This window comes from Hibiscus syriacus, unplaced genomic scaffold (assembly GCF_006381635.1).
Source record: "Hibiscus syriacus cultivar Baekdansim isolate YM2019G1 unplaced genomic scaffold, ASM638163v2 tig00111402_pilon, whole genome shotgun sequence".
In the NCBI taxonomy this organism is placed as follows: Eukaryota; Viridiplantae; Streptophyta; class Magnoliopsida; order Malvales; family Malvaceae; genus Hibiscus; species Hibiscus syriacus.
The window spans coordinates 4121369-4140817 of NW_024063082.1; the positions used below are offsets into that span (position 1 = coordinate 4121369).

Genomic DNA, 19449 nt, shown 5'->3' on the forward strand with positions numbered 1-19449 from the left:
CTTGTTCCTAATAAAAAACTTTGTTCATCTCTTGTTTACGGTTGTATTTTGAGTAATCTGTTTTCCAAAGCTGGGCTTAGAGTCAGTCTAGATGCCGCTTTTTCCTCTTAAGAAACAAATTAACCTTCTTTCCTTAACGAGAGCGGGATGGATTAAGGATAAGGAAACCGGGGAATGGGTTCGATCTTCTGCAACTACTCCGGGAGCTAGTTCTTCACGAGCTCCACCTGAAGCTGACGAAGATCTCGAGCTTGAGCAACTAATGCGAGACATCGATGAAGCTGAAGCTGAACCTGAGCAGGCCGAGGAGCAGCCCGAAGAGCAAGCACAACAATCGACTCAAATGCCTCCATATTTTCAATCTTTTATGGAGACATTTGATTACCGATATGCAACCATGGATTCACGCTTTATTTCTATAGAGTCCCATTTATCCACAATGGGAGCTCAACAATTAGAAATTTTTCGGGAAATGCGTGCAAATAATGAAGCAACCAACGCACGTATTAATGACCTCACTAACGAAATGGCCGCTATGCGAGCTCGTTTTCCTCCTCCTAATCCGGATATATGATTAAATGTTTTACTTTGTTTTCCAAACTTATTGTTTTAACATTTTGAATATTTTGAAGGATTGTGAATTTGTTTGGATTTATGGATGGTTTGAACTTATATGTTTGGTGTGATTTATTTATTATTGCATCATTTACATCATTATTAGCAATATGACCAATTTTGCCATATCACATTATTTATGAATATTGATTACGGAACTAATGGCTAACGGTTCTCTTGATTGTGATCTTAGCCGCTTATACCTAATCAATTGGCTTAATATTTTTCACATTTATTTGAATCTTTTTGATTTAACAAAAAGGGGGAGAAGTGTGAGTGTGTTTTTAAAATGATAAATGGGAGAAGTGTTAAAGTAAGGGGGAGTAATTTCAAAACTCGATTTCAAAATATTAAAATTACTAAAATGTTTTGTTATATAAAAAAAGGGGGAGATTGTTGAAAACATTTTGATATTTCGATATAACAAATTAAGTTAAATGAATTTTAAGATTTTCCAAAATGATTTTCTAAGTATATTCGATATAATTATTCGAATATCAAAACATTACTCAAAATATTTCAAAAATCATTTTTAATCCTTACTTAAGTGTAAAATTAAGTTTTAATCTTAAAACAATTTCAAAATAATCTTTCAAAGTATTTCGAACCATTTTAAAGCCAAAAATTCCAGATTGCTCAGAGGGAACCGATTCCCCCCTAGGGGGTACCGATTCCCCCCTGAATGGTTTGGCTCCGAGATTTCCAGAATGCTCGGAGGGAACCGATTCCCCCATAGGGGGTACCGATTCCCCCTGTTCAATGGTCGAAATATTTGAATTTTACACTTAGGGAACCGATTCCCCATAGGGGGTACCGATTCCCCCCCACGCTCCAAACTGTTTTATTAATTGTTTTCACACTAAAACGGCTATATGATCTTCACTAATCATCCCCAACGTTCAGAAGAGATTCAAGGTGTATTTAAACAAGTTCTGAAGCCCTTGATCAATAAGAAATCATAGAGAAACAAGAGAGAAAGCATCAAACACCAAGTTTGTGCAAATCAAGCCAATTTTCTTTCAATATTCATTTTGCTTTCAAGAACACCATTTGTGCTCATTTGTAATTATCTTTGAGTGTTCTTTTCTTGTTCTAGAATTGTGCAAACATCTTACCTTGTGAGGTTTTCTTGTAAGTTTGCAAATTTGTAATCTTCTCTTTGGGAAAAAGAGTGTTCTCAAGAGTTGGGGTATACTCTTGAGGGATTTTGTAAGGTTATCTCTTTGGCCTCAAAAGAAAGAACAAATTAGTGAATTTGTTGGAAAATCCTTAGTGTGGATAGCTAAGGTAGTGGACGTAGACTTTGTTCGATAAAGTCGAACCACTATAAATCGCTGTGCAATTACTTTCAATTTTTTCTGCAAAAGCTTCCACGAAATCTTTAATTGCCAATTCACCCCCCTCTTGGCCGATTCTGTCGATCGATTAACTCAACAATTTTTAATTAATATAAAAAATTCGAATTAAATTACATATCAACATCAAACACAAAAAAATAAATTCAAGGTTAAATTTAACCTCCATCTTCATTATTATTTAAACAATCAAATTTTAAAAAAAATTGAACAATTCAAATTAAATTAAATTTTTAAAAGTAAAATTCAATCAATTTAAAATTAGTTTTCAAAATCAGAGGCTAACATGAAAGAAGTCAATAAGCATCATGCCCCCTTGAAATGTTCTTTAAAATTGTTAATCTGTCTCTTATCCCTTGACATCACTCATAAACTTGATTATAGGTTAAATTAAGCTTAAGCTGAATTCTAAAAAAAATCATGCCTAGGCTTGAATTTGTTCCGACCCTAACGGTTCGTTTTATACTTTTATTATTCATTATACTACATAGATTAATAAAAAAATACTATCATAATTGATTTAAATAAAATTACTTTTCTACTATTTCCTTTGAATTTGACCCGATTCGAGATTTAAATCATCTTATCCTAAGTTGTTATTTTGATCGAAAAAGAATTATCATATCTTTCCTCGATTTGAAAATGCAACCCCAAATCCCCATCAAGAAGTTTAGTAGTGTAAAACACAGTTACATTACAGCGTGCTTTATGAGTTATAAACATAAACTAAAACGAAACAAAGCACAGCCCTCAAGCTGATTGATTCCTATGCACCTGGTGAGGATGAGCTACCTCCAACTGATTTCCAGAGCTTTACCCAATCAAGCATGGCTTTAGCTGTATGAGCAAACACGGGATCTTTCGAGCCTAGCTTCTCTTTAACAGCATTCGCCACCTCGATTACACAGTCCTCAGCTGTCGTTGCTTCCTGTGGCAACCTCACTGACTGAAAGAAAGGTACGGCTTCCTCCATCATCTTCACACCCTCCCATTCTTTTCTCAAGCTTGCTATTGCATCACCTCTATCGTTTCTCCATACATACGGCAGCCCAGTTTTCACACCGAGTCCGAGGTGATCGCATATGACCTTAACACACATCCCACTCCAGATGTCTTCCATTGTTTCCCACCTAAACTTACCTTCCGTGGCCAACCTAAAACATGGAAGTAAGGCAGGTCCAACCAAATCACGGTTAAAAGCAATGTTGATTCCGCTAATAGGCATCAGGGTTCTAGCTGGAACAGTCAGAACTGCGTCAACATATAGGGAATTCCTTTCTTCTGGCTTGAGAGCTTGAGTTGGTGCATCAAAGTCAGCCAAATTATGCCATAGACCACATGACAAAGCACATGTTACCCCATTCCGAAGACTGAATGGGTAGCCACGGACAAAATCCGCACCTTCAGTGAAATGGTCATACAGAGTATTAAAAAAGAACGGTGTGGCTGGGGTTGTAAGGTTAGTAATATGCTGGGCAACAGCATCCACCAAAAAGCCTTTATTGTCCTTGGCTGGAAGACAGTCATCGTCCATGGAGATAATGTACTTCTTCCGAGAAACAAGATAGCCAAAATACCTGCATGCATAGCCAGAGAAGATGATTGAAGTAGAAGTACCCACCACGCGGTCTATGTCAGGCTCTTTATAGACATCGAGATTAAAGCCCTCTGGGATTTTAAGTTCCTCTTTCAAATCAGGGTCTTTCACAATTGTCAGATGAAATCGAGAGAATATAGGTCTCCACACATTCATGAAAGATGTCAGATCAAAATTGAGTGCTCCTATCACGATATCAATCTCATCATCCTTAATTGGTAGACATCTCGCCAAATACAAACAGCAATAGAATTCGGAATAGTCAGGCCTCTTAAATCAGCTGATCGTTACAGACCAAACCACTGCTTATTCCACATTAAACCGATCTCAAAATTTCTCAGAACATCCTATGGAGAGAACAAAATTCTATTTAGGAAATAAGCTCAAAACTCATTTGGACAAGAAAATGAAAAATAGAAAGAAAGTTGAAATTCCGAAAGTGACTTACTGGTAGGAAGGACAGGGTTAACTGTGACTTGAATGTTGAGTGCCTGGATAAGTGAGAAAACCTCGTCCTTGCCGGTAGCTATAAACAGCTTAAGAACCCTCTCGGTTAGCTTTCCAGCTCTCAATGTTCTCTGCCAGAATCATGAAAATTTTTCATACTAAATGAATGCAAATAGAAGCAAGAGAAGCTGAGATGGCAAATATAAGGTTATAGAGATAAGATAGACTTGTGAACCTATATATATGCTAGTCAGAAAGAGAGAGAAAAATAATCATAGCTGAATTGTTTTTCAGTTATTCTCAGGTTCAAAGGATTTGAAAGAAAAAAGGGAAAATGGAAAAGAATTTAGAAACTAAATGAGGTAAGTTCAGCATGGTATTAAATTTAAGAAATGGAAAAAAATGATCATAGCAGAGAAAATTAGTAAAGAAGCGACAACAATAGCAAAATGTTCAACTCAAGTGATCAAAAAGAGCAAAAGGAGCTATCCATTCAAGCACAACAAAGGAAAACAACGAGGAAAAACTCATGAGCCGCTCTGACTTAAGTTTAAAAGATAGCATGGTGTGCTGTCTTAGTCTTAAAGAACCAATAATTAACATGCATGGAAATATAGAACTCCTGATATTGAACCAAAATCACTGAAACTTTAACTCTCCCTAATATCCAGTCAATGCCACTTAAACTGTCAGACAACTTGTTCGAATCAATCTCTCAAGAAAAGGGAGGTAACCTTTTCTGGTAGAAAGAATACTTCGGATCCAGTCAATAAGACACCTCATGTTTTCAGCAAGAAAATTTAATCGAAAAAGCAAATCTCTACTGGCAGAGATTGTAAATAGAACTCCTATGTTTCTACCCCAGCACTAAAGATAGAGTGACAGGGTACATGCCTAACGTGTTACTTGGCCAATTTCCATCGGCATATTAGTTCATTCAAGTTTCTCCATACTCTGGAGTGGAAACAACAATGTACGACCAGATTTTCAATACCGCCAATTTCATTTGTCAAAATTTCAAATTCAACATCAGTTTTTCAAAATTCAAAGCTAATTATCTTACCCAATTAGAAATTGGATATGGAAATTGAAATGAGAATGACAGAGCAGTGAGCTAGTGACACTAAACTCTGAACATCCTACACTTCTCATGCATTGTGATTGAATTGGATGGTAAATATCGACTGAAATCCATAGCACAAATGAAATTGACAATGGAATTACATCAAAAGAAACACAAATTTGCAATTGCAGAACACACAGACCTCCAGGCAGCACCCCAATAAGATTAGCAACTATTTTCTAAAGACTTAGTTAGCCATATTCCATCAAAATCAATTCATTTTCCCCAAATATCATCCAATCCACATATAAACACATAAGAAATCACAGCTTCACATAAAAAGAAAAAAACCAAAAAGCAATCAAGCTATTAAAACTGCCCATCTATCCAAACGGCAAGAAAACTTAAAAAAAAAAAGGAAAGGAAAGGAAAAAGAGAAAGAGAAAGAAAGGTTTACCAGGAAGAGCTCGATGAGAATATGATCAGGAAGAGGGGAGAGATCAGTGATATTGGAAAGGTTTAGGACAGCAGAATCCAAAGTTAGAGATAGCAAACAAGGCGGGGTTCTCATTCACTCAATTGCAAATTTCATTCTAATTAAGTTATATTAATTTCTAAAACAATAACAAAAAATAAAAAAAGATGATATTCTTGGATTTATAACTAGAAAAACTATATGTAATTGTAAATTTTATATTAACATGAAGAAGAATTGATCAACGTGCTCGATCCCATTCTGCAGTTTTGAAGGCGGTAGATCTGATTTCTCCCTCCCCTGTGCTTTGACAATTTTTTTATCGTCTTTCTACAGACAAACTCGATGTTTATCTCCACACGTGTTTCGTTAGCCGGACGTGTAGAATGAACTAGGTCGGTTGAGTTGCGGACTGGGAGAATAATGGTTCGGACTACCGATCCGGATTGATATTTATATTTATCGTATTTCACAAATTCTTTTAATAGAAGTTTTATTTAAAAAAAATAAAATATTTAAAATTATAGTAAATATTAAAAACTATAATAGTAAACTAAATACATTATTAGTTTGTATTTCTATAACTATTGACATAAAAGTCTAACTCTTTCAGATCATATAGTGATTTTTAAAAGAAAATGTTAAAATTTTAGTCAAAAAGTTCAAAAAAAATATATATACGAACAGATTTGATTATATCAATAAATGAACCATAAAATATGATCAAAATGCTGAAAAACTACCAAAAAATCACAAATCAAAGTCAAACGGCGTGAGAAAACTATTCATAAACACAACTGTATATCTAAATCCAATTGGAGGATCCAAGAAGATCATTGGGATAACAAACAAGTGTCATCTTGATCAATCGAGGTGACGTAAAATCCAACCCTAACAAAATAAATGAAAATAGCAACTAAATGACGAATAAAGAAAACAAAAAAAAACAAATCAAAAGACAGGAGAAAACATATTATAAAAACAAATAAAAATATGACAAACAAATAGAGTTTGTAGATGCTCGGTTTCGTCCGGGGACTCCGTTCGAGTTCTAGATCTAATACGAGTTACAGTGTAGATTAAGTTGGAGCCCTGAAGGATCTAGCCCGTGCCCAAACTAATTGGAAGCCCAACATGGAAATCAAAGGCAGTTATGAGAAGGGTTAGTAAGTAATTATCAAGGAGGATTCTACACACAAGAGAGGAGAAGCACAAAAGATTTTTTTCCTTTTCATTCGTTTTACACAACAAAACAACGGATAAAAACAGTGTAAACAATAATTTTTTCAGTATTCAAAGATCAATCGATGTAACAGTGGTCTTCCTTATCTTTTCTGAAAGCAATACAAGCAATCTCTAAACAGGTTATTTTCCTATTTTCCCCCCGAAATATTCAGTAATGCTATGTGCGATTTGTTATTTTTCATTCAAAACATAGAAAATAGAGAGAAATTTACCTAATCTATTTGTTGTCGGAGTCGGGGCTTGCATGTGTATGAGAGGCTCGGTTATAATTTTAAATCTAAGTAGAGAGGGAATGTGTTGTTGGTCGATTTCATGTTTAGTCTGGGCATTTGGTTCGATGCGTTATGAATCGGTAAAAGAGAGGGATTTGGAGAGAGAGTTTTGAGTACCATGGAAACCTTATTGGGGCTTAGCAAAGGGTGTGACCATGGTGGTCACCATGATTTTTGTTTGAGCTTTCTGTTTAGCGTAGAGGATGAGGTGAGCAGAGAAGAGAAAGGGAGTAAGAGGCTACATTTTTTCTGTTTAGGTTAGGATTACCATTTATGCTTAAGGGTAATATTTATTTTAAGATTTTAGGTCTAATTGAACTGTAGTCCCTCAAAAATTGCATGTTTTCATGTTTAAATCATGGCTCTGTGTTGTTTTTAATATTATTTGAACATTAGTTCGTAACTATTATATATGTTTATATTGAATATATTTTAATTATTATGTTATGCGTTTTTTTTTATTTATTTGCACAATAGTGCGTAAGTATTATATATATTATATTAACTAAGCTTTAGTTATTATATTGTACGTTATTTCTATATACCCTATATTACATACGTTTAATTTATATATTATATTATTAAATAGGTGCATGTAATTTTTGTATGAATATGTTACTTTGCATGATAGCTCTTTGTGTATTCTTCAATGTATATATGATCATATGACATTTTTTCTACAATTTGTATGGTAATCTCATTTGCATAACTCGACTTATAAATACATAATCGGACTAAGGGTAATACCCTTTTAATTTAAAATTGTCTTGAGTGGCTTGTCTTAACTGATTAGAGAGCCGTTTTGACTATTTTAAATTAAAAGTGTATCCCGACAGTGAAACATAAAAAATGGTTCGTCACCTAAAATTTGGGAATGAAAGAAAAGGAAATGTTCGTTTATTTAAATTTATCGAGAAAATGTTGTTATAGCTTTTAAGATCTGGTCTCGATATTTGTAAATAATCGAACATTCTTTATCTTTCTAAAACGACTTGGTAATTTTAATTTACTTTATTTGATGCTTTTGAATGTTTTTAAATTTACATTTTTGTTTTATAGGATCAAAAATCAAATTAAATTAGAATTTGTAAAATTCATTGCAAAGACATTAATTAATCAACTAGGTACCGTTTTAGGGCGTTGTGGGGGTGCTAATCCTTCCCCGCACGTAACCGACTCCCGAACTTGGATTTTGGTAACGCAGACCTTAATTTGTTGTTTTAATTAAAATTAATTTTTATTTAAAATAACAAAACATTTTTGGGTGCCCAATCACACCCTAATCAAAGATTGGTGGCGACTCTTTGAACAATATATATTTTTTTAACGTAAAAAGAATTTCAAAATTTTCGAAACGAGAGGTTTTTAAATCGCATTTGTTTTTAAATTAAAAATCAATTGAAAGAGATAAGTTAAAAATTGATGTGGTTTTCAAAATCTCACATTTTCACTTTTAAGGAAAAATCTTTTCGAAAGCTTGGCGACTCCGCTGGGGACCTTCCTTTTAGAGAGTCAGGCCGATAGTCGATTAATTAATTGTCTTTGCAATTGAAAATTACAAATTCGTTTTAATTTGATTTTTGATCCCTTGTTTGGTTTTTAATAAGTTTTGTTTGTATTTTGATTTTTTTTAATTCGATTAACAATTAAATAGTTGTACTAATCTGTTTGCTAATGGTTTCAGAATAATTGTTTGTTTTAGGAATTGATTTTGAGTGTTTTTATTTTTGTTTTTTTGCTTTTCCTCACACACTGCACAGCTGCATTATCATAACATGAGCTAAAACCCCGCTCCGTCCTATTTAAGTAGGAGTGAGAGACTATGCCCTCGTGTGGTTTTCACCTCCGCATGGGATAGTGGATCGCTCCTGGAGCTCACGCCTTATGGTCCTCGTGATGGTAATCACCTCCGCATGGACATAAGGAGGTGTGTTCCCTCGAAATTGAACTCGATCCCCTAAAGCCTGTGATGGGCCAGGATTGAGGGTTCGGTAGTCCAATGGGACACCGGCAAGGACAATTCGAGAACCTATTACTTTAGAACCTAACCCGGTATATAGTGAACCTAGAGCCTGAACTTAGGTTGAGCCAAACCCGAACCTTAAGAATCCCGTGAGGAAGGTACACAAGGAAAAGCTTTGTTGAGTCATTTATTTTCGTTTTTTCGAATAAATGCATGCGAACTAGATATCATGCGGTTAGGTTTATTTTTTGAACAAGCATGCGAATTAGATATCATGCAGTTAGGATTTATTTTTGTGAATAACAAAGCATGTGGGTAGATATCATGTTGGGTAGGATCTGATAAAGCATGATTGGGTAGCCAGCATGTGGGTAGGATTCTTGAACAAATTATTATCCCGATTTAATTGCTTTATATTTACTAATCGATCTTTTGTTGTCTTTGTCTTGTTTCTTTTCTGTTTTGCATTGCACTATCCATTACATGATGTTGATTTGGGATCGATGTCCATATAGAAGGCCAGTAATATGGAACGAACGGTTCAGAAAAAGGTTGAGGATAATGCCGATGTTCTGAGGTGGTCAGAACAGTCCCAACTGACCAATGGGGACAGCGTGATGCCTGGATACGTGTCGGAGTTATTTGGTTATACTCACATCAACGTGCGTCAGAATGATCTAAGTGACCGAAATCTGTTTAGAGCATTGGCACAGTTCTGGAACCCGACTTATAGCTGTTTCACATTTGGTAGAGTAGATCTGACACCAACAATAGAGGAGTATCAAGCTTTGGTCCATTGTCCGAGGTCCCAGATGGATAGAGTATATACCAAGCTGCCAGTCACTCCTTCGTTTAAGAAGAAATTACTATTGATGACCAGAATGAGTGAAGATTGGGTAGTCAGAAACATTAAGAAGAAGGGAGACAGTGAGTGCATCTCTTGGGCTGCTCTGAAAGAAGTAATTGCTCATCATCCTGATAAAAGAAAGAAGCTTAATTTGTTTGCTTTAGGGATTTATGGGCTCGTTATTTTTCCAAAAGTGATAGGATATGTAGACGTATCAGTCGTTGACCTGTTTGAAAGATTAGACAAGCACGTGGATCCTGTTCCAGCTATTCTAGCTGAGACGTTCCGGTCTTTGAGTTCTTGTAGGCGTGAGGGAGAAGGACGCTTTATAGGATGTGCGCCTTTGCTGCTAGTGTGGATTCTGAGTCATTTCAAACATGTTGAAAGGGCGCCAGGACGAGTATTTTTAGACGGTTTCTCACATTTGAAGGATTTTCTTTCTAAAGAGTGGCCTGGGGGCTTCACCGAAGAAAAATGGATGGTCATCTTCAAGGATATCAGAGATGGAGATATTTTGTGGCGAGCTTCGTGGAATACCTCTTTGGATATACTTTACCAATGTGGAGAGTGAGATTGGGTTCCTTTGCCAGGTATATGGGGTTCTGTTGGGTATGCACTGCTACTAGTTTCCAGACAGTATGGGTCAAGGCAGTTCATTCCAGCCACATAGGACTTGGTAGGGTCAAATTTTGCATTCAAAGGAGATCAGTATAAGGGTAAAGTTAAAGGGGTTACTGAGGCCTGGAAGCAAACTCGTCGCGTGAATTTGTTCACCTATGATCTCGAGTTGTCTCAAGAGTACGAGCAGTGGAGAAGCGGTCAAGTAAACGATAACATCCCGATAGTGAATCTTGAAAATATTCAGCCAGTGGAGGAACAGTTGAGAGTGGTGCCATCTCCATTAGAGTTAGCCAAGCGCGATTTCGAAGCAGAACGGAGACAATGGAGAATGACTTTGCAGAAACTGGAAGATGAAGTGTATTAAAAGGGATTGGAGATCGACATTCAGAAGAGTAGAGTAGATCGAATTGAAAAAGTGGAGAAGCAACTTCGGCTAGACTTTGACGATCTTCGGTCAACTTATCAGCGAATGGTAAAAGCTCAAGTAGGTTCTAGCTCGAGTAAGTCTGTCGAATTGAGGCAAGAGGTGGCGAGCCTCAAAAGAGTAGCCGGAGAGAGTCAAGAAGAGCTCAAGCAAAGCAGGCACCAAGTTAAGATTTTATCGAAGGAAAATGATTCTTTAGAGCAGCGGTTATAAGAGAGTCAAGCCCAGAATGAGAAGTTGAAGGGAAAATTTTCAAGTTTAGAGACTGCATTACGACGATACCGAAGCGGGGAAGGTAGCTCGAGCCGTGGGGAGGTTGAAAGTTTGAAGAGACAAGTGAGAGAGCTTGAAGCCATGGTTCAAGAGTTTCAGAGGCAAGCAAGTGAGCTATCGATAGTTCCCTATGAGGGGGATATACAATGGCGTTTTCGATGGGAGCGAGCTCAGGCGAGAGTTAAGCAAAGAGAAGACCTTATTGCTTGTTACTTAGGACACGCGCGGAGAATAGCTCAATATTTGGTCATTTTATCCGAGGAAGTTGCGATGTGACTGAAGAACTGGATCCCGAGGCTGAAAAAAACCAGAAGATCGTGGAGTTGCTAGCACATGTACAACAAATAGGAGAGATGGTGCAGATTTATTTGTGATATATTTCAACTTTGTAATTGAACGTCGTTCTAATACAAAGAGTTGTTCTAAGGAGTCGTTCCAAGATCAACACCCTGCATTTTGCATATGCATTTTTAATGCATTTAATTTTTGCATCGCATTTTATTCATTCATAATCATATGTTTCATATTCATTAATAAATATCAGCGATAACAAAATGACTATGTGACAGAGTAATACTGGAAAATCCCAAGCATATCTACAGAACCATGAAGAAAGTTATGGAAGACAAACTTGCCCAAATTGAGAAGGCTCAGTTGGAGTTACAAGATAATATCAAGAAAATGCAAGAAGATATGATGAATGCCCAAAAGGAGATGTTTGCCAAGTTTGCGAGTATGTTGGAAGGAAGAAATCCAGAACATGGGAAAAGCCCTATGCCAGAAGGTGTAACTGAAGACCCACTTCATCATCCAGGGTTAACCCCAGAACAATCTCAGAATGTTCAAGTGACCCCTGTTCATGTCGGGAAGGTGCACATTAATCCAGTCGGTGCTTCTGTTAACGTACAGCCTGTATCTAGTTCGTATCAGGAAGAACATCAATATCATCAAGTTCCAGACCTTGATGAAGAAGCCAAGAAGGACCAAAACAATCTGTTGGAAGAGAAATAGAAGCAGTTAGAAAGAGAGGTCAGAGCCATGAAGGAAGATACCAGTGTCTATGGATTTGACGCAAATGAGTTAAGTCTAGTTCCTGATCTGGTCTTGCCTCCAAAGTTTAAAGTTCCTGACTTTGAAAAGTTTGATGGTACTATGTGTCCCTCTGCGCATATCACGATATTTTGTAGGAAGATGATCGGATACATAGGGGACGATCAATTGTTGATACACTGCTTTCAAGAAAGCTTAATTGGCTCGGTAATCCGATGGTATAACCAGCTGAGTAGAGCTAATATTAAATCGTGGAAAGACTTGGCTAAGTCCTTTCTTGAGCAATACAAACATGTGAAAGATGTTAGGCCCAACAGGATGATGTTGCAAGGAATGGAAAAGAAGTCTAACGAGAGTTTTAGATAATATGCTCAAAGATGGAGAGATGTAGCAGTGCAAGTCCACCCGCCATTGGAAGAGGAGGAAATAAATATGTTTTTTGTCAACACCTTAAAGGCTCATTTTTTCTCGCATCTTATCGGTAATCCTTATCGAAGTTTTACTGATGTAGTTACGGCAGGAGAAATGATTGAAATGGCAGTTAAGAGTGGAAAGCTCGAGGCAGGAGAGTCTAGTAAGAGGCCACCAACGAGGAAAAAGGAAAACGAAGTTAGTAATGTGAGGCATTACGATTCTAATAACATCATTGTTTCCCGTCCTCAAGGAGTAGGGTCATCAACACAAAATGACAATAGACAAGGAGCAAGGGACCAGAGGAGAGAGAGGCCTCAATTTGACCCAATTCCGATGACTTATAAGGAATTGTTTCAGATTTTGTATGATAGACATATGGTTTCGCCGTATCACGTGACACCAATGTAACCTCATTTTCCCAAATGGTATGATGCTAGTGCTCAGTGTGAGTACCATGCAGGGAACCCTGGGCATTCCATTGAGAATTGTACTGCTTTTAAGAAGGTTGTCCAAGCTTTGAGAACGAGGAATGTCATCAACTTTGGTGACAGTGAGTAGCCAAATATAGCTCAGAATCCGTTGCCAAGCCATGCAGTGGCAGGAGTTAACGCGATTACTAAAGAGAAAAGAAAGAGAATTGTAAGGAAGGTTAGTGATATAGTATCACCCATGAGTTGGGTGTGGTGCCAGATGGTCAAGGTAGGATTGTTGAAGCCCAGTTTGACAGGTGAACAGTTTAACAGTGGAGAGGTATGTCTGTATCATAACAGTGAAGGACACAGTATTCAACAATGTCCTGACTTTCTATCTTTGGTACAAGACATGATGGACAGTAAAGAAATTGAGTTCTTTAGAGAGATTGCTGAAGAAGAGGAAGCAGAAGTTTGCGCTTCAGAAGGATCGTCTAAAGGGGTATACAATGCCAGTTGTCCCCTAATTATTACTCCCAAGAATCGAGTTGCTGAGAAGGTAGCCCCGAAAGTAGTTATTACACCTCCATCTCCATTCCCGTATCGGGATAATAAACAAGTGCCTTGGAGATATGATTGCCAGATGGGAGATGTAACAAAAGAGAATGAGGAAGTAGATGAGGTAGGACACTTTACCAGAAGTGGTAGGTGTTATTCTCTTAATCCACCTAAAGAGTCTGAGAAGAAGGTTGCGGTTGATAAAGGGAAAAATGTTGATGTTCAGATAAAAGAAGATGAGCCTGTTATCAACGAACCGGTAACCGAGAGTGAAGCGGTAGAATTTTTGAAGTTTCTGAAGCACAGTGAGTATAGTGTTGTGGAACAGTTACACAAGTTGTCTGCCCGTATTTCTGTTTTATCATTACTTTTGAGTTCAGAGGCCCATAGGAATGCTCTATTAAAGGTTTTGAACCAGACTTTTGTTCCGAAAGAATTGCCCATTGAAAACTTGGATCGGTTAGTTTCCAATGTACAAGCTGATAATTTTTTATCTTTTTCTAAGGATGAAATCCCTTCTGGGATGATGGGTAGTCAGAAGGCTTTGCACATTACAGTTAAATGTAAAGGGCATGTGTTGTCTCGGGTCTTGGTTGATAATGGTTCAGCTTTGAATGTGATGCCCTTAGTGACTCTAAAGAAGCTTCCATTAGATAGTACACTTATGAGAACCTGTCAAAGTATGGTTCGAGCTTTCGATGAGACTAAAAGAGAAGTGTTGGGCAAGATTGATGTTCCTCTGAATATTGGTCCAGCAACTTATGAAGTAGAATTTCTCATAATGGACATTATGCCTACGTACAATTGTTTGTTGAGATGGCCTTGGATTCATCATGTCGGTGCAGTTCCGTCCACATTGCACCAGAGACTGAAATTTGTGATTGATGGAAGGTTGGTATGTATTCATGCTGAAGAGGACATTATTGCTTCTGTTTCTACTACTGCTCCGTACATTGAAGTGGATGAGCAAGCGGTCAAGTGTTCTTTTAGATCGTTGGAGTTTGTCAATGCTACGTTTGTGGCCGAAGGCAGGAAGATACCAAAGCCTCAATTGTCAAACTGTACCAAGATGGGGCTTAATTTGACTCTTGGAAGAGGAGCGAAAGTTGGAAAGGGGTTAGGTCGACAGTTGTAAGGACCGGTGAATCCAATATGCCCTGTTACTAAAAGAGATCGATTTGGTTTGGGGTATCAGCCAACTCCGAGGGATAAGCTGAGGGGAATTAAAAAGGGTTAGGAAATGAGAAAGGCCATATTGGCTGGTGAAGACCTTAGTTGGGAACCCATGATCTTCCCGCCGTTGAGCAGCATTTTCATATATGGGGGACATATGTTTCAAGGGAATTCAAGGAACACCGAGGTGATGGTTGAGAATGCCTTGGGATATTTAGGCATTAATGTTATAACTGATGGTGAGTTTGAGGAAATGAGAGCTATGGGCATTTATCCTGCACCGCCGAGCTTCGTGTTGAACAATTGGACCGCGGAAGAACTGCCTGTAGTTTACAAATCTTTTACAGAGTAATGCACTAGAACTTTCTCCCTGTTGTTCATACCCTGGGGCAATAGGTGATTTTATGTAAAGGGTTAAGCTGTTTGTTTTTTTTTTTTGCTTTCAATAAAAGATGCATTCTGTTAGTTCCAAATGGCAAACATTCTCCCATACATTTCATTCATTCATTCTTTGTTATGTATATGTATGTATTTATTTCTTTCTATTTATTTATATGGGAAAATATCCTCCCATATGTATATATGTATATATATCTTCTCTTTCATTATTTTTTCAGGAGCTCAAATATCAATAATATGAATGCCAATGACTCTAACCCGGAGATTGATTTCGAGAAGCCTATATGTCAAGGAGAAATCGAGGATTGTGATGATGATGAGGGATGTGAACTACCTTCTGAATTGCTGAAAATGGTGGAGAATGAAGATAAGCAGATTCTACCTCATAAAGAGTCTACTGAGATTTTGAATTTAGGGACAGATGAGGATAAGAGAGAAGTAAAGATTGGTACCACTCTGTCCGTTGGAGGTCGACATGATTTGATAGAATTGCTTCAAGAATACAAGGATGTGTTTGATTGGTCATACGAAGATATGCCGGGTTTAGATACAGAGTTGGTTGTTCACAAACTGCCAATAAAGCCTGAATATAAACCGATACGACAAAAACTAAGAAGAATGAGACCTGAGATGCTGCTCAAGATTAAAGAGGGAGTGAAAAAACAATTTGATGCCGGGTTTCTTAAAGTGGCCAAATATCCTGAATGGGTGGCTAATATTGTTCCAGTACCGAAGAAGGATGGGAAAGTTCGAATGTGTGTTAACTACAGGGATCTCAACCGAGCTAGTCCAAAAGATAATTTTCCTTTTCCACATATAGACACGCTAGTGGATAATACTACTGGAAATTCTTTATTCTCTTTTATGGATGGTTTCTCTGGCTACAATCAAATTAAGATGAACCCTGAAGATATGGAAAAAATGACGTTCGTTACCATGTGGGGAACGTTTTGTTATAAGTAATACCGTTTGGACTGAAGAACGCCGGGGCAACATATCAAAGGGTCATGGTGACGTTATTTCACGACATGATGCATAAAGAGATAGAAGTTTATGTAGATGATATGATTGTCAAAGCTAAGACAGAGGAAGAACATATCGGGAATTTGAGAAAGCTTTTTAAAAGACTAAGAAGATGCCAGTTAAAACTCAACCCAAATAAATGTACTTTTGGGGTGACATCTGGGAAGCTGTTGGGATTTGTAGTAAGCCAAAAAGGAATTGAAATAGACCCAGATAAAGTAAAGGTTATTCAAGACTTGCCAGCCCCACGAACACAAAAAGAAGTCAGAGGATTTTTGGGGAGATTGAATTATATAGCTCGGTTTATTTCACAGCTGACGGAAAAGTGTGATCCCATATTCCGCCTTCTTCGTAAGAATAACTCAGGGGAATGGAGTGAAGATTGTCAAAAAGCTTTTGAAGCAGTGAAAAGATATTTGTCTAGCACGCCAATCTTGGCGCCACCTATCTCAGGCAAACCATTGATTTTGTATTTGTCGGTTTATGAAAATTCAATGGGGTGTGTGCTGGGGCAACGTGACCAAACTGAGAAGAAAGAAAGGGCTATTTATTATCTCAGCAAGAAGTTCACTGAATGTGAGACAAGATACTCACCCATTGAAAAGTTGTGTTGCGCTTTAGTATGGGCTACCCGAAGGCTTAGACAATATATGTTGTATCATACTACTTGGCTTATATCCAAGCTTGATCCCTTAAAATATTTAATGGGTGTGCCTGCATTATCTGGAAGATTAGCTTGTTGGCATATCTTATTGTCCGAGTTTGACATCCAGTATGTAAACCAGACGGCAATTAAAGGAAGTGATATAGCGGAATTCATTGCAAGCAGGGCTTCGCAAGAATATGAGTCATTGAGCTTTGATTTTCCAGATGAGGATTTAATGGCTATTTCGGTAGAAGAAGCAGTGTCATCCACTAGCAAATATTGGAAGTTGAACTTCGATGGTGCTTCAAATGCCATGGGACATGGAATCGGGGCAATTTTTGTCTCACCAGAAGGAGAGCATTATCCTTTCACCAGTCGGCTTAATTTTGATTGTACAAACAATATGGCCGAGTATGAAGCCTGTGTTCTGGGTCTTAGAGCTACTGTTGAACGCAAAGTAAAAATGCTTAAAGTATATGGGGATTCAGCTTTGGTAATATACCAGCTCAGAGGATAATGGGAGACAAAAGATCCCAAGCTTGTAGAATACCGTAAGTTAGTTATGGAACTTGTTGGAGAATTTGATGAAGTAACTTTCAATTATCTCCCCAGAGAAGAGAATCAAATGGCAGATGCCTTAGCCACACTGGCAGCAGCGTTTAAGATGAACGAGCATTCGAATATGATGCCCATTGAAATGAAAGCTTATGAATATCCAACCCATTATTTTAATATTGAAGAGGAAGAAGATAGAAACCCCTGGTATTATGATATCTTGCAATATATAAGGTATCAGAGTTATCCAGAACAGGCTACTGAGAATGATAAGAGAACCATTAGAAGAATGGCATCAGGGTATGTGCTTGATGGTGAGACTCTATACAAGAAAAGTCTGGATCAGGTCTTGTTAAGATGTGTGGACGCGAAAGAAGACAAATTGATTCTTGAAGAAGTGCATGAGGGAATATGTGGTACCCATGCTAATGGGCATGGTATGGCTAGGCAGATTATGAGATTTGGGTATTATTGGTCAACTATGGAAACAGACTGTATCAATTATGCCCGAAAATGACACAAGTGTCAGATTTATGGAGATAGGATACATACTCCTCCTCATCCGTTGCACGTAATGACAGCTCCGTAGCCATTCTCAATGTGGGGCATGGATGTTATTGGACAAATTTCGCCCAAAGCTTCAAATGGTCATCGCTTCATTCTGGTAGCCATAGATTATTTTACCAAGTGGGTAGAAGCAGCTTCTTACGCAAATGTTACCCAGTCTACAATATGAAAATTTTTGAAGAATGAGATCATTTGTAGATATGGTTTGCCCGAGAGGATTATCTCCGATAATGCGTTGAATTTAAATAATAAGATGATGGACTCGGTCTGTAAACAGTTCAAAATAAAGCATCATAATTCCACCACTTATCGCCCAAAGATGAATGGGGCAGTAGAGGCGGCCAATAAGAACATCAAAAGGCTCATAGAGAAAATGACTGAGACCTATAAGGATTGGCATGAGAAGTTGCCCTTTGCTCTGTTTGCTTATCGAACTTCAGTACGGACTTCAACTGGGGCAACTCCGTTTTCTTTGGTTTATGGGATGGAAGCTGTCTTACCTATTGAGGTGGAAATTCCCTCACTTCGGATTTTGTCAGAGGTAAAGCTTGATGAGGAAGAATGGGTCCAAGCTAGGTATGACCAGTTGAATTTGATTGAAGAAAAGAGATTGAAAGCTATTTGTCATTGTCATATGTACCAAAAACGTATGATACGGGCACATGGTAAGAAAGTTCGCCTTCGAGAATTCCATGAGGAAGATTTGGTGCTTAAAAGGATTTTGCCTATTCAGAAGGATTTCAGAGGAAAATTGATGCCCAATTGGGAAGGACCTTATGTTGTCAAGAAGGCCTTTTCTGGGGGAGCTCTAGTCCTAACTGAAATGGACGGATCAGAATTACCATATCCAGTGAATTCCGACGCTGTTAAGAGATATTTCGCTTGAAGAAGAAATAAAAGAGGAAAAAAAACGAAAAATGAAAAAAAAAATGAGAAAAAGAAAAAGAGAAAAAGAAGAAAAGAAAAGAAAAAATGAGAAAAAATAAAAATGAAGAAAAAATGAAAGAAAAACAAAAAGATAAAAATGAAAAAAAGAGAAATAAAAGGAGGGTTCAAGACGAAAACTCGAAAAGGGCGTCTTGGAACCAAAGGAGGTCTCAAGTTGAAAACCCGCAAAGGGCGACTTGAGTTGAGTTTGAAATTCAGAATTCGTGCATGGTGGAGGTTCTGAATCAATTTTGGAAGTGGAAAGAGCTCCTGATATGGATAGTAACAATGACAGTTGGTGATCAGGGATGAGACTAAAGATTATTGAGTCTCGATTGAAATAACCAAGAGAAATTGAATGCACATGAGATTCAATACTGGTTTAGGGCATCCAATGATAGAGATTTGGGAGTTTAGAAGTAGCTTCATACTCTTAAGCATCACAATTTTGGAGATCTTTTTTGACATAAGCTACACTCGAGACATTCTAACGGCGTGCTAGTTCAAAAGCATTTGCATTATTGATATTT

General features: G+C 37.6%; 1 protein-coding gene across 1 annotated transcript; it reads right to left on the reverse strand.

Moving 5' to 3' along the window:
• Positions 1–2617: 2617 nt before the first annotated feature.
• Positions 2618–5952, reverse strand: LOC120162269 (probable UDP-arabinopyranose mutase 5). The gene is made up of 3 exons (XM_039172439.1): positions 5535–5952; positions 4012–4145; positions 2618–3793 (listed from the first exon to the last, which is right to left on the reverse strand). Exons 1-3 carry the CDS (start codon positions 5646–5648, stop codon positions 2737–2739), a joined length of 1305 nt encoding a protein of 434 aa, XP_039028370.1. The 5' UTR covers positions 5649–5952; the 3' UTR covers positions 2618–2736.
• Positions 5953–19449: the final 13497 nt, after the last annotated feature.